Below are 12,408 nucleotides of genomic sequence, written 5' to 3' on the forward strand. Positions count from 1 at the left end.
TAACCTAGGGGAGAGATTTTGCCCCAAGACTGTCTTGGTTCAAGTTTCACTGGAGGAGAGGAAACCTCCATGGGGGAAGGGCTGGCCTCTCCCCAGGGGTACAAGTTTTCTTTTCACTGTTTTTTATTTTTACCAGGTCCTCAGGCTACCAAGGAGGCACCCTGCATACTTTTTTTTTTTTTAAAGGCAATTTGTCTAGTTGCTGGAAAGTCCTTCCTGGAGTCTGGCCTCCAGTTTGGTGGCTTTGGGTTTCTTCTTCCTGCTTTGAGGATCTGAGCAAGCAGTCTTAGTGCTGCCGAGTCCTGCAGAGTTTCCCCTGTACCAAGAGCCCTAGTCAATGGCTAGACAGGGCAGCACTCCTGAACCACGTCTGCACTGCCAGGCACTCGTGTGTGTGTGTGTGTGTGTGTGTGTGTGTGTGTATGTGTGTGTGTGTGTGCTGTGATACAGAATGTATCACTGGGACCTGTGGCCAGCTGACTAGGCCAGGCTGGCTGGCCAGCAAGGGCATGGGGGGAGGGTGCAGATATCCACCAGTCTCCACTTCTCCAGAGCTGGGCCAACAAGGGTATGCTGCCATCACTGGCTTTTCTACATGGGTTCTGGGATCGCAATCAGGACTTCGGGCTAGCATGGCAGACACTGTCTCCACCAAGCCACCTCCACATTCTCCCACACACCACCACTTAGTCCCTGTAGCAGCCTTGCAAAGCCAGGCATAGTCTCCTTCCACTGCTGGGATCAGCATCCGGAGAAGTCAAGTCAGACGTTTACGGTCACAAAGCCAGAGGCACAGGAGACAGGACGAACTGACTGGCTGCCCTATAAGACCTGCCCTCAGTCCAGAAGCTGAAGCAGCCTTTAGGTTGAATCAGCACAGCTAAGACGGGCAAGCAAGTATGTGTGTTTATTCCAGCCCTCCAGAGGCTAAGACAAGAGGATCACTGAAAGTGCCAGCAGCTGAGATTCATAGAGAGGGACTCTGTTTCAGAAAGATATCAATCAATCAGTCAATCAACCAACAAAATAAATTGAGAAATGAAGGTAGTAAAGATGGAAGGAGGGAAGGAGGGAGAGAAGGAGGGAGGGAGAGAGGGAGGGAAGGAGGGAAGAAGGGAGAGAAACGGTACTGGAAGGCAGATGCAGGTGCCTTGGGGCTAGTTGTACATTGCAATTTTCATAACTCCCTGCATGCTATGCTTTCATTTACACTCAGGTATTTCTGTCTGTGTGACAGGACACACACATATGCATATATATGTAGCTGTTGATTTGAGACACATTTGTTCTAAACTGCATGAAGCTAGAGCTGCTGGGAGTGAAGTGGCCTTCCAAGGCAAGAGCTTGAGGACAAGACTAATTTTGTTTTTTCCTCTTCTTTCCTCCCCCCCCTTTCCTACTGTTCCTTCTCCTCCTCTTCGTCCTCCTCTTTTTTCTTTATTGATACAGGTTCTCATGAATCCCAGGCTGGCTTGACATTTGTTATATAGCTCATAATAATCTTAAATTTCTGATCCTCTGGCTTCCACCTCCCAAGTGCTGGAGATGACAGACACTGGCTGCCACACCCAGTTTATAGGGTGCACAGGATTGAACCCAGAGTGTCCTGCACACCAGGTAAACACTGTACCACCTGAGCCACGTCCTCAGCCCAACAAGGGCGTTTTCCATTCAAGTCCATTCTAAACTGGACTTCTGAGAGCTGAAAGGAGGCAGGCAGGGGAAGATGGGAAGGGACTTTGCAGGCCTGAGGCTCTGAGCTTCCTTCAGCTCTGTGGTCTCTCTAACTTGCTTTTCATCGCGGGACACCTGGAGCAGTGGAGGTAAGGGACCCGGTGCAGGTCCTTTGTCTCTGCCTCCTTCAGTGTTACCACGGAGCCCAGCAGCATCAACCTCCCCAAGCCCAACCAGCCAGCGGATCCCTAGCTTCCTTTCTCTGTACCTCAGGCAGCAGCAGCCCTGAATGAACACTGGGAGGACAGAGGAGGGGAGTTGGCTTCTATACATTGAACAACAGGCCAGCTACTAGTGAGTCTGAGGCCACTGGCCCTTTATCTTGTTGGAGTCCTGCCTTCCTTTCCTGGCCAGACCCCGCCCGGAAGGCTTAACACTTCCTCAACTTAATGACTGGGCTGTCACCATCTGAGGTTGCAGGTGGGAATACCACAAAATGCAAAAATGTGTTTCCCATTACGTTTAAATTAAAAGTGGGAATCAAGATTGATACCTTTTCTGGGGTGTCCCTGTCACCTGACGTATTTCATCCTCTGGGGCTGCCACTGTTTGAAAATGCAGTTTCTTAGTGTGTTTCCCAGGTCAGACCCAGATGGTCATTCCCCCCCAGTTCTTTTGAGAACGAAAAGGATCAACCACAAAACCCCCTTTCTTCTGCTTCTGGCTCTTCAGCCCAAGAGCTTTTGGCCTCCTTGACATCCCCAAACTCCCCCCAGTGGCCCTGTGGCTGAACTGTCAGTTGGGGACAGCCGGCCCTCCTTCCCCAAGGTCAGTCTCATTGCTCTTGGCCTGGGAGGAGACAGATCTCACTGGCCACATTCTTGGCTGTTAAACAGCGCCTCTGCCCAGTGGGCATGTCTGGAAGATTCTGTCGGAGCTGTCCATCACACCCAGAGTTTGGAGAAGAGAGGAGGTCAGGGTGAGAGAGGATGGGTTTGGATTTAATGGGCGTCGTTCCAGGAGGCTTCGCAGGAGGTTTGGAAAGCATCTATATCTGTTGGTACATTGACAAATGGAAAGCTTTGTGGGGACGTTGGTTTGGCCCTCAAGGCAGAGGCCGGAGATGAGATTAGCCTGGGAGATGAGAAGGAGTGCAGGTTTGCCCGTGTCCACATCCTAATTCATACGTGGTCAATCATCTTGCCCCAGAGTTGGCAGGTCCTCTACAGCAGTGACCTTAGCTCAGGCTGAAAGCTTCGGCGGTCAAAATCTCAGAGGTCAGGATAGGGGCTTTGCATAAGCCAGATGCCTTTGGATGGACTCCTGAAGCTGGCCTGCCTCAGTTGCTTTGGCCATGAAACAGGGATCATAGTGTGTCCATGGTGTCCACACGGGGGTGTCCTTTCTATGTGTAGTGAATGACACTTGAGCTGGTGCCTGCCTGAGCCAGTGTTCCCTCAGACATTTCGGCTTGACTCCAATAATTGTGGGTTCCCTAGTCAGTGCCAGACCCTCCATCTTCCTCCTGATGTCACACGGGTGCTCCCTCTGGAACAGCTGAAATGCCCAGGCGTGAAGAGGTGGTTCTGTTTTAGGCAGAGCTCATCCATCCGGCAGGTGTAGAGGGGCTCAGGATACCGTTATTTCTTCATTATCATGGGAAACTCCTCTTTAATTTATAACTAAGCTTTGAAAACTTAAGGTATAGCTTTCTTCCTGGACAACAAGAATAGTGAACTGTTTCTTGTGAAAGTGAATTTGAGGCTACAACGTCTAACCCTACAAACGTGTCTTTCCCCATTGAACCATCTCACTGGCCTGGCTTCCACCAGTCCGTGCTGTGGCTCCTCCCAGGTTCCCCTGTATTGACATCCCTCTACTCTGTGTCCTCTACCTGTGGCGAGGGTCTCAGCTCTTTTCCTTCCACCTGCCGAAAGGGGAAATGTTTGGGCCCCAGCATGCTCCCCGACATGATGATGCTGAGAATCAGCACACACTCTCTTTACCCCAACCATGGGCCAAGCCATGGCTTCTCTTATACATGAAACAGCCCTTGCAAATCAGTCTGGGAAAACCATAAAGGTTTGTAGGCATGTTGTCCAGCAGGAAAAAGTTTTCAGCCACCAGAGAGGTGACTGTGTCTGATAAATGGCCTCCTACATGGTCTACGCAGACAACTAGTGCCAATAACCAGGGGGTTCTAGAGGCTGGATCCCCAAAGGGAGAAGGTAGATTTTAAAAAAGAAAAGAAAAACACATCAGAAAATTTCTATGTAGATCATTTTCAATCTAAATGCCTCAGACGATTATTACAATTGCTGTTATGTTTCAGGAAAATTTAAATTTAATACAGCTATTATAATTTTTGTTTTGGTCTACAGACATGGTTTCCCACTCAACTCTGAGTTACAAGCACATCTCATGTTTTACCACAATAACCATTTTAGTACTAGAAAAGCTCTCCCTGTAGACCTCCTACTGTTATCACCATCCTCTAGATCCAAGAAATTTGCCCTGTGCTTTCAAAGGCTTTCCACCTTTTCTCAACCCTGAAACCCTCTTACAGCAGTTCCCTCTCCAGAACTTTGTTGTATGGCATCTTCCACGACGTTGACATGTATTCTTAGGAGGAGAGAAGCCACAGTTTTTCTTGCTATGTTCTCTCCTCCAAACACCAGACTCTGTTCCCTGCTTCCTCTCCAGCTGCTCACCCTTCACCGCCTCTTATCTGCCCGAGTCCAGTAAGTGGCCTCCCATGGGTGATGGCGAGCACTGACTGATTCATTGTATTCCTGGACCTTCTGAGCAGCAGTTATCTGTCTCATGTCAGTATTTGTGGCTCAGCTTCTTTGGTGACAGAAAGAAGAAGTGGGCTGTTTATGGGTGGGTCAGAAATCCAGGCCTGGAGGTCACATGGTCTGAATGCGCTTCCCTCTCGCAGAGTCCAAATGTTTTTGAACATGTTCCTCACAGGCATGTTCCACCATGAAAACCAATATTATTGGGTCTTCTGTGTGGCGCTCCCTGAGGCCTCTGTCATGTCTTCTTCCTTGAGGATCACTCAACCTCCTTCACAGTGGATGCTGGAGGAGCTTTGGAGTCAGGCTTGGCTGTGCTCTGCGCTGCTGGCCTCTGCTTCCCGTGCGCACGCTCTGTCTCCCGTCTCCCCTGCTCCGTGTGGATCATGGCAGAACTCTGTTCAAAGAGCCTTTGTTTTTGTTTTTGTTCCCTTTCATCAAGCATTTAAAGGCTGAGGAATACAGATCATTATTAAGCTAGTCATCCAAAAGTCAGAGAAGACTAGGTAGAGAACAGCCCCCTTTTAAAATTGTTGTTTCTTGGACTGACCTCATGTTGCAGCGACTCAGACATGAGGTCATGGCTGTGGAGCTAGCATACCCCCTCTCAGCATTACCAGCTGCCTTTGAGAGGTGGCTGCATAGCGCAGAGGCACCAGTGGAAACTTCCAAATGCATTTATTTTTATTTTGAGTTTTCCAGCCTGCGTGTGTTGTCCCTGCTCTCCACAGTGCTCTCTTACACCGAGACCATGGATTGCAACGATAGCCGCTAAGAGCATGCCATGGAGACCAACAGAGGGTAGACCAGCCCAGAGCCGATGAGCCCAGGAAAAGCAGCCCCACAGTCTTGTCCCAGGTCTCAGCATTCAAAGGGGCCTCAACACCACCAGACCTTCCCAAAGTGTAACTCTTGCAATACCCCTGGCGAACTAGGCTGTTCATAGAGGACAGTGCATCTTGGTCTGTGCAGCCTCTCTTGGACATGGCTCTCCATAGGAATGCCTTCATGCAGAATGAGCCTTCCTGTGGCTTTAGCTCATCTTTGCAGACCACTGAGCATACCGTCAGCACTTGAAGATAGCATGGGAATAGCACCTGGCATGGACTTCTGATGGAGAGTTAGGGCTGAGGTCACTAGCAGGTCCAAAGGAATTCCACCCCATCTCCATCAAAATTCACATGGAACCGGCGGGTGCTCGGCACTAGGCGACCTTCTATTGGGTAACTCTTTCCTTATTAAGATTTCCCTCCCCAACGTTCTCTTTACTGTCCAGGCGGTTCTGGGAAAGCTTCCAGCATCTCCTAACCAACCCTTGCCACCAGCTACTTCCTTGTTTTGTGACGGTGGGGGGAACAGCCCTGTAGGGTAGGGATGGGGTATCAGAATGACTGATAGGGTAGGAGGAGTAATATGTCAGCTCCCACAATCTTAGACTCCATATCTATGTTCAGAATTTCCAGGAAGAACTCCAACTGTTTCCTTAGAAAACCTCCAACCAGAGCCTCTGTCTCTGCAGTTTTAAGTAGCAGAAGGTTCTGGAAGCGAGATCTTCCCAGAGCCTACCTAGTCTCTGGTGTTATCCTCCCCGAGTCCAAGCTCGCTGTGTTTTTTTTCTGTTTTTGCTTTGCTTCCCTTGACACTCCCGGATTGGGTCTTTCCTTGTGGGGTTTGTAGGAACCCATGTGACCTTGTCAAGGTTCCAGTCGTAAGGATGCTGCTCCTTGTCATGTGTCCCTTGTGACTGGTGCAATGTACCCACCTCCTTTCCCTGGGTTGGCTCTTGGGGACCTGGCAGGAGCTCCCCCATGCCGTGTGAGCACACGGTGCACTTACTTTCCCTGAGGTAACTGAGGTGCGACAGCAGGACTTCCGTGTTGTAGAGGGAGGTGGCTCGGAGGAAGTCCTCCTTGTTCATCTTACACAGCTCCTTGCCATCCATGTGCTGGAAGAAGGAGGTGTCGATCTCCATCAGGCCGTACTCCTTGATGGCCCATTCCAGCCACTGTCGAACGTGCTCCTCTGTCCACAGTGTCGGGTCTGTGGGGGAGAGATGCAAATGGTCAGCACAAATGCTGCCTCCAGCAGCCGAGGCTACCCTTTACCCTCCCTTCTCCATCTCCTCCTGTCTGCCTCCCTCCTATGTCCTCTCTCTCTCCCTGGACCTCTCTTTCCTCTTCCTCTCTCTTCTCTCTCTCTCTCTCTCTCTCTCTCTCTCTCTCTCTCTCTCTCTCTCTCTCTCTCTCCCTCTTTCTCTCTCTCTCTCCTAGCTCCCCTCTCGCCTTCTTCCTCCCTCTTCCTCATCTGTTTTTCCTTCTCTCTCTCCCTAGTCACTGTGTCTTTATCTCTCCCCTTGTCTTCTCTTCTTATACCTCCCTCTTTTCTCCCCCTCCCTCGCCTCCCTTCCAGATGGTCCCCCACAGAACACCCCATCTGGCTCCATGGCATCTGGCAATGCCTGAACCATTTAGCTCTGGGAAAGGTTCTTAGCTGCCTCAACCTATACCCTGACAGGATGCTATTTAAAGTTTTGGGAGGGCAATTGAAACCTTGGCCCGAGAAACAGTGGCATCAAAATGAGAATAAACAATCCTACAGGCCCAGTGAGCAATGTTTCTGAAAGGGGAGCCATTTGTATCTTAAGAATATTAATGAGTGCAAGGAGGCAGGCACACTGATTCTTCAGATGCCTGTAGAAGAGGAAATATATACACTTGTGCTTTTCCTGCAATTCTGTCTGGACAGCTGAAAAACCCAGTGATGTTACTATTTGACATAAACCTAATCTGGGTTTCCTCCTTTCAGGGCAGAGCTGTGTGAAGATTTCTAGCAGGCCATCCCTAAATATTTTTGGGAAATTTAAATACTTAAAGATGATAAATGGTGCTATAGACAGAAACCTCTTTAACTGTGAGTGTGTGAGAACAACACAGGAATAAGGCCTCTGTTCGTTCTCTCTCTCTCTCTCTCTCTCCCCTCCCCCAGATCTATCACTATGAAAATGTAGGCATCAAAGCAATAAGTAATAAATGAGTTCATGATGGTAGTTCAAGGAGCCTTGAACTCCTTGAACAAGGGGCTGGGGTGGATTTGGAGAGTCCTGAGAGGCTTGCTGGAGAAGAGATGGTATTTTATTGCAGGGCAGCTGGTCGCTCCCGACTTCTGCTTTTCTGCTTGGTCTGTTTCATTTAGCATGCTTATTTAGCAGGGAAACTTGTGCTCCTTTCTAACCAACTCACATTCCTCTCCCTCTAGAGCCTGCAAAAGCTCTAGGCACAGGAGGAGCAGGATCCAAATGGTCAGCACGGCAGTGGGGAGGGAGCCAGGAGCTGTGATCTCTAGGGGTTATAAAAGAAACCCTTGAGAGGTTGAGAGAAAGCACAGAAAAAAGCTGGGAAGTCACATGCCACAGTTCCTGCATGTCATGCCAAGAATCCAGCATGTACCTACCAAGTGATGGCCCAACTGTGAGATCCTACCACAGGCCAGCTCTCTATCTGTCCCATTTTTTTTATCAAGAGAATCTACAAAATGAGTTTTGTTATACCCACTTTATAGATGGATAGGGAGTTATGGAGGTTTTGCCTCAGGAACTACTGCTGGGGTTCCTATAGGAGCCTTCAAAAGATGTCACATAGTTGGAGAAGCAGGTCCCCTGAGGTCCCCTCAGTCCTGTTTCATCAGGGTCCTGCCTTAACTCATTTGGAACTGCAAAACCTTGGGCCAGAACCCAGAATTTCTCTGTCGCCAGCCTCCTTGGGTGTGTGTGTATTTGCCTTCTTCAGATAAACTTCTGGTTTAGTTTTTACCCCTTTACTTTTCAAATCAAGCAAGGCCTGTGGACAAATGGAAATCTCAGAATTCTAAAGAAAGCTATCCCAGAGGGAGTTGGATTATGTAGCATATTATTTCATCCGTAGCTTCTCCTAATTCCTTACTTGTAGAATCCGAGACTGCATATTCAATTTTATGCTCCATATTTTATTTATTTTATTATTTCCTCTCTTTGCTTTGGGCTCTATCACAATGTTAATTCTCTCCTTCTCCAGCACCATGAATTATAAATCTTCCACTCACAATCACGCTAAACTCTTCCAAATGTATTTCCTGGACGATTTAGCCCTTGCTCCTTCCCTTCTCGATGTGGAAATGGTGATTAACTAGGGCCTTCATTTATACTTGTCTTAAATTCCCATCATAAATTCAATCGGTTCTTCCACTAATGTTTTATTGCCTTGATTTGTGGACTTGCCCAGAGGAGACTTTCCCTTGCGTCCAGGATGCTGACCTGGAGGAAGGCAGACTGTGTAAGGGTAATGCTTACAGATCTAGCCAGTGGGAGAAGAACTGAGCAGGTCTGGGCTCATGAATTCATTATGCCAAATGCTTTGAAACAGCTTGATAAGGATTTATGCCATTTTTCTTTTTTTTACTGCCATGGTTAAATCAGTCCACTGAAGACCAGCCTTTTGCCAATCCCCTTGAAAGCGTTTCAACACAATTTAAAGAGAGTCAGCCAAGCAGTCTGGCCCCTTTTCCTCCTTCTTCCCACAATGCCCTTCCTTATGACAACCAAAGCAAGATGGTTACAATAGCCTGGTTCTGAGGTAATCGCCAAGCTCCTGATGGTTCATTCCCTCAAGAGTTCCTTCCTGTGTTAGGAGGTTGGAGCAGGAGATTTTGATAGCAAAGGCCTGTTTCAATATGATTTTACAGTCTGAAAGTAGGGAGAAGACCTCCTGGGCTAGCCATCACCAGCTGTCACTGGGGGCGGTGACAAAGCAATTGGATGATATGATAATGCCTCGGAGAAAGCTATTGGCATTATACTGGCACCTGTGGAACCCTGCTAAATGAAGCGCTTCTGGCCAGGCACAGGTGGCACACATCTGTAGTTAGTCCCAGGTCTCAGGAGGCAGGAGCAGAAGGATTGCAGCAAGGTCCTGCCTGGCTCACACAGTGAGTTCTAGGACAGCCTGTGCTACAACAGTGAACTCCTGTCTCCAACAACCCAAACAAACAAACAAACAAACAAACAAATAAAACAGGTGATGCTCTCCTTGCAATCAGTCCCTATGTTTGAAGAAGATTCTGCCCAAGCACTTTTAGTTCTGTGAACTGCAGAACACCACCCAGGAGCCCTTCCTCCTCTGCCTCTATTCCAGCATCGTCTAAACCCTCTGCCATGTGGAATTTAGCCTAGAACTCAGAAATGTAGCTGTCACTCTAGGAGAATAGACACAACTTCCTATAGAAACAATCACCCAAGGCAGAGGAAGGATATGCCTATCACAAAAATCATCCTTCAGATCAATAGACAAGTCCCTCCAAACTCCCTTGGAAACAGCTAATCCTTCTAAGACACAACTGTGTCTACAGGTTTACAGATGGAGGGAGCCAGCCTTGCTGGTGAAGTTATTTTGGTTAGATTTGTTTGAGCCCTTGCCTTGTAATTCAGTTTGTTCAAGCTCTGGATGTTCTGCCCCTTCCACCTGGCACCCACCCTAAAGTGGCAGTTTTCGGAATCCCTCCATGTCCAGGCAACAGAGTATACTGGGGTTGGCCCAGGTAGCATCCATCCAACAGACCGGCGGACTTAACAATGGACCCCCACCCCTGTAACCAACAGCACCAATACCTAGGACAAAGAGAGGCTATTTCTACATAATGACATAACTCGTGGCAACACACGTGGAGGCGTTCCGTTTGTTAAATATAGTTATTTCTATTTTAAAACTGAAAGAGCTGGCTGTAATTTTGGGAAGGTGGAACCTAGCGGAGGCCAGGAAGCACATGCCTGAGGGAAGGGTGGACACGGGGAGCTGCACTTCTTACAGGAAGGAATGGTGGTGTGAGGCAGCCTTGCCTCCGCTCTCTGAGCAGGTTTCATCCTGGAGTACCAGGCCACTCATGGAAAAATCTGCCTTGTCCTGTGCTTGACAGAGGGGCTTCTGGAATCTGCATGCCAGGGTTCTGGTGACATTTGAGATCCTGCCTTGGATGGTAGCTAGGGAGTTGGGGAGGATGTACAACTTTCCCTGGTTTGCATTCCCTGAAGACTAGGGAGTTGGGTAGGGTTTCCATGTTCCAAGGGACAGGCCTACCCTTCCACTACAGACCCCCCCCCGGATAATGGAAATGTGGGCACTGGCCAGGCAGCTGGTTTCCAAGGTACCTGCAGGCACAATGACTCTCCGTTCGTTGGTGGTCATGTTGGGAGGAGGGGGGCCATTCTTCTCGTCCATGTAGCTATTATAGTTCATGGGGTTGGTTTCACCTCCGCCCACCAGCTTGTTGCATTTGCTGACACTGCAGTCCACAGGAGACTCCCTGGAGCGAGAGGAGACAAAGATAAAAAATCATCGCTGTGGGGACATATCACTCCAGCTTCAGCAGGGCTGGCCAGTCCCTTAGACACCCACGGGAGAGTGATGACAGTGATGATGAGCTCTTACTGCCACCCTCCATGAAGAACCCAGCCTGACTCTGTCATAAGCACTGTGCCTCCCGGCTGAATGCATTTCAGTGGCCTGCAGCCCTCCCAGTCTGTCTGCAGGGTCCAGTTTCAACCAGATTGCCAGGGGCCAACCCTTTCCACGTTTGCTAGTCATTTTCTTAGACAGGCCTTTGCCATAGTCCTATAGCACTTTGTGTCTTCCTCTGTTATAGGTCTGATCACAGCGTGCGATGTGGCCTGTCACTGACGTTTCTTGAGATAGTGTCATCACTCGCTGGTCCAGCTATTTCTACCGCACACGTACCATGTTAGTGTATTTTTCATACACTGTTTGCTTTATCTGACTTTCCCAACAACCCTTCCAGATCTGTGGAGCAAGGGTAAGTTACTACCTCCCCTTTATGTTACCAGAATGGAAAGATGTGCTGACTGGCAGAACCGCATAGTTAGTAAAGGTGGATACAGGACTCAGTTCCCCATTGTTGAGCTTTTCAATTAAAGTTCACATACTGAAGAGCTGGGCGATGCAAGGAAGAGGAATAGCACCCAGGACGGCCATCCTGATCTGCAATGACTCTTGTGGCGTTTAACAGCCCTGAACAGTAAGCTCACAGAAGTTCACAATATGGACATGTGCAAAGGAGAAAGCACATCGCCCATCTTGGACTCAAACAGCACAGCCCAGTTAGCATCTGATGTTTGCAGCATCTGGCACTGGGCACTGGGCTGAGGAGGTTGACTGACGCACCCCCTGTGGTCAACTGAGGCAGCTGAGTACACACAGAATACTCTACCCATCCCCAGTGACCATCAACATAACATCATGGCGCTCTCAGCATGCCAGGAGAGGTGCCATCCCGCCTCACCCAGCTTTTACTCAGTCCTTCCAAGAAGCAGAACCAGAGCAGACTCCTAGAAGGTGCAGTGGGGGCTGTGGTATGGTAACGCCAGGCAGCAAGCATCATCTGGGCAGCCTGGGAGATGGCCAGTTCTCTTGAGAGTGCCAAACCCGGCCTTCAAACCAAGGAGATCAGACAAGGTCTAGATTACAGTCTGCCAGCTCGGCATGCTAACCTCTCCCTAGCTCCCTGGCCTAACTGCTGTCTCCAGTCACTCTGCTGTCTGTCTTCTGCAATGAGCACGAACAGATTGAGAGCCCTGAAGGAGTGCTGGGGAGCCACCCATTCCCACAACCAGGAGAGCAGTCACCAGCCCAGGAGGAGGGGGAACAGTCCAGGACTCCTGAGAGTCAGGCAGAGTGGGGAGGCCTGAGCACATTCAATAAAGAAAATTAAATGAATTTGTTTCTTAATCTGAAAGGAAAAAAATATTGCAGATCACTTATCATGGCCGGGAGATAAATGCTCCACTGAGATATTAGAAGTCAGACGGTAATTTTTTCCTGATGTCTTACCGAGGAGAACATGGGCTGAAAATGAAAATAAGATGTATAACTTACACATGTTAGAATTTAAGGTT

At 48.9% G+C, this 12,408-nt stretch overlaps 1 protein-coding gene across 2 annotated transcripts in view; it reads right to left on the reverse strand.

The window, feature by feature from the left end:
- The window catches only part of Fli1 (Fli-1 proto-oncogene, ETS transcription factor), a 119,334-nt gene that overhangs the window by 32,002 nt on the left and 74,924 nt on the right, over nt 1–12,408 (reverse strand). For both annotated transcript variants that reach the window (XM_042280617.2, XM_076575949.1), the window contains exons 3-4: nt 10,648–10,802; nt 6,309–6,512 (exon numbers count right to left, since the gene is read on the reverse strand). In XM_042280617.2, the coding sequence (XP_042136551.1) occupies nt 6,309–6,512; nt 10,648–10,802 (359 nt within the window). The remainder of the gene's footprint in view (nt 1–6,308; nt 6,513–10,647; nt 10,803–12,408) is intronic.

This window comes from Peromyscus maniculatus, chromosome 7 (genome assembly GCF_049852395.1).
Source record: "Peromyscus maniculatus bairdii isolate BWxNUB_F1_BW_parent chromosome 7, HU_Pman_BW_mat_3.1, whole genome shotgun sequence".
Lineage (NCBI taxonomy): Eukaryota > Metazoa > Chordata > Mammalia > Rodentia > Cricetidae > Peromyscus > Peromyscus maniculatus.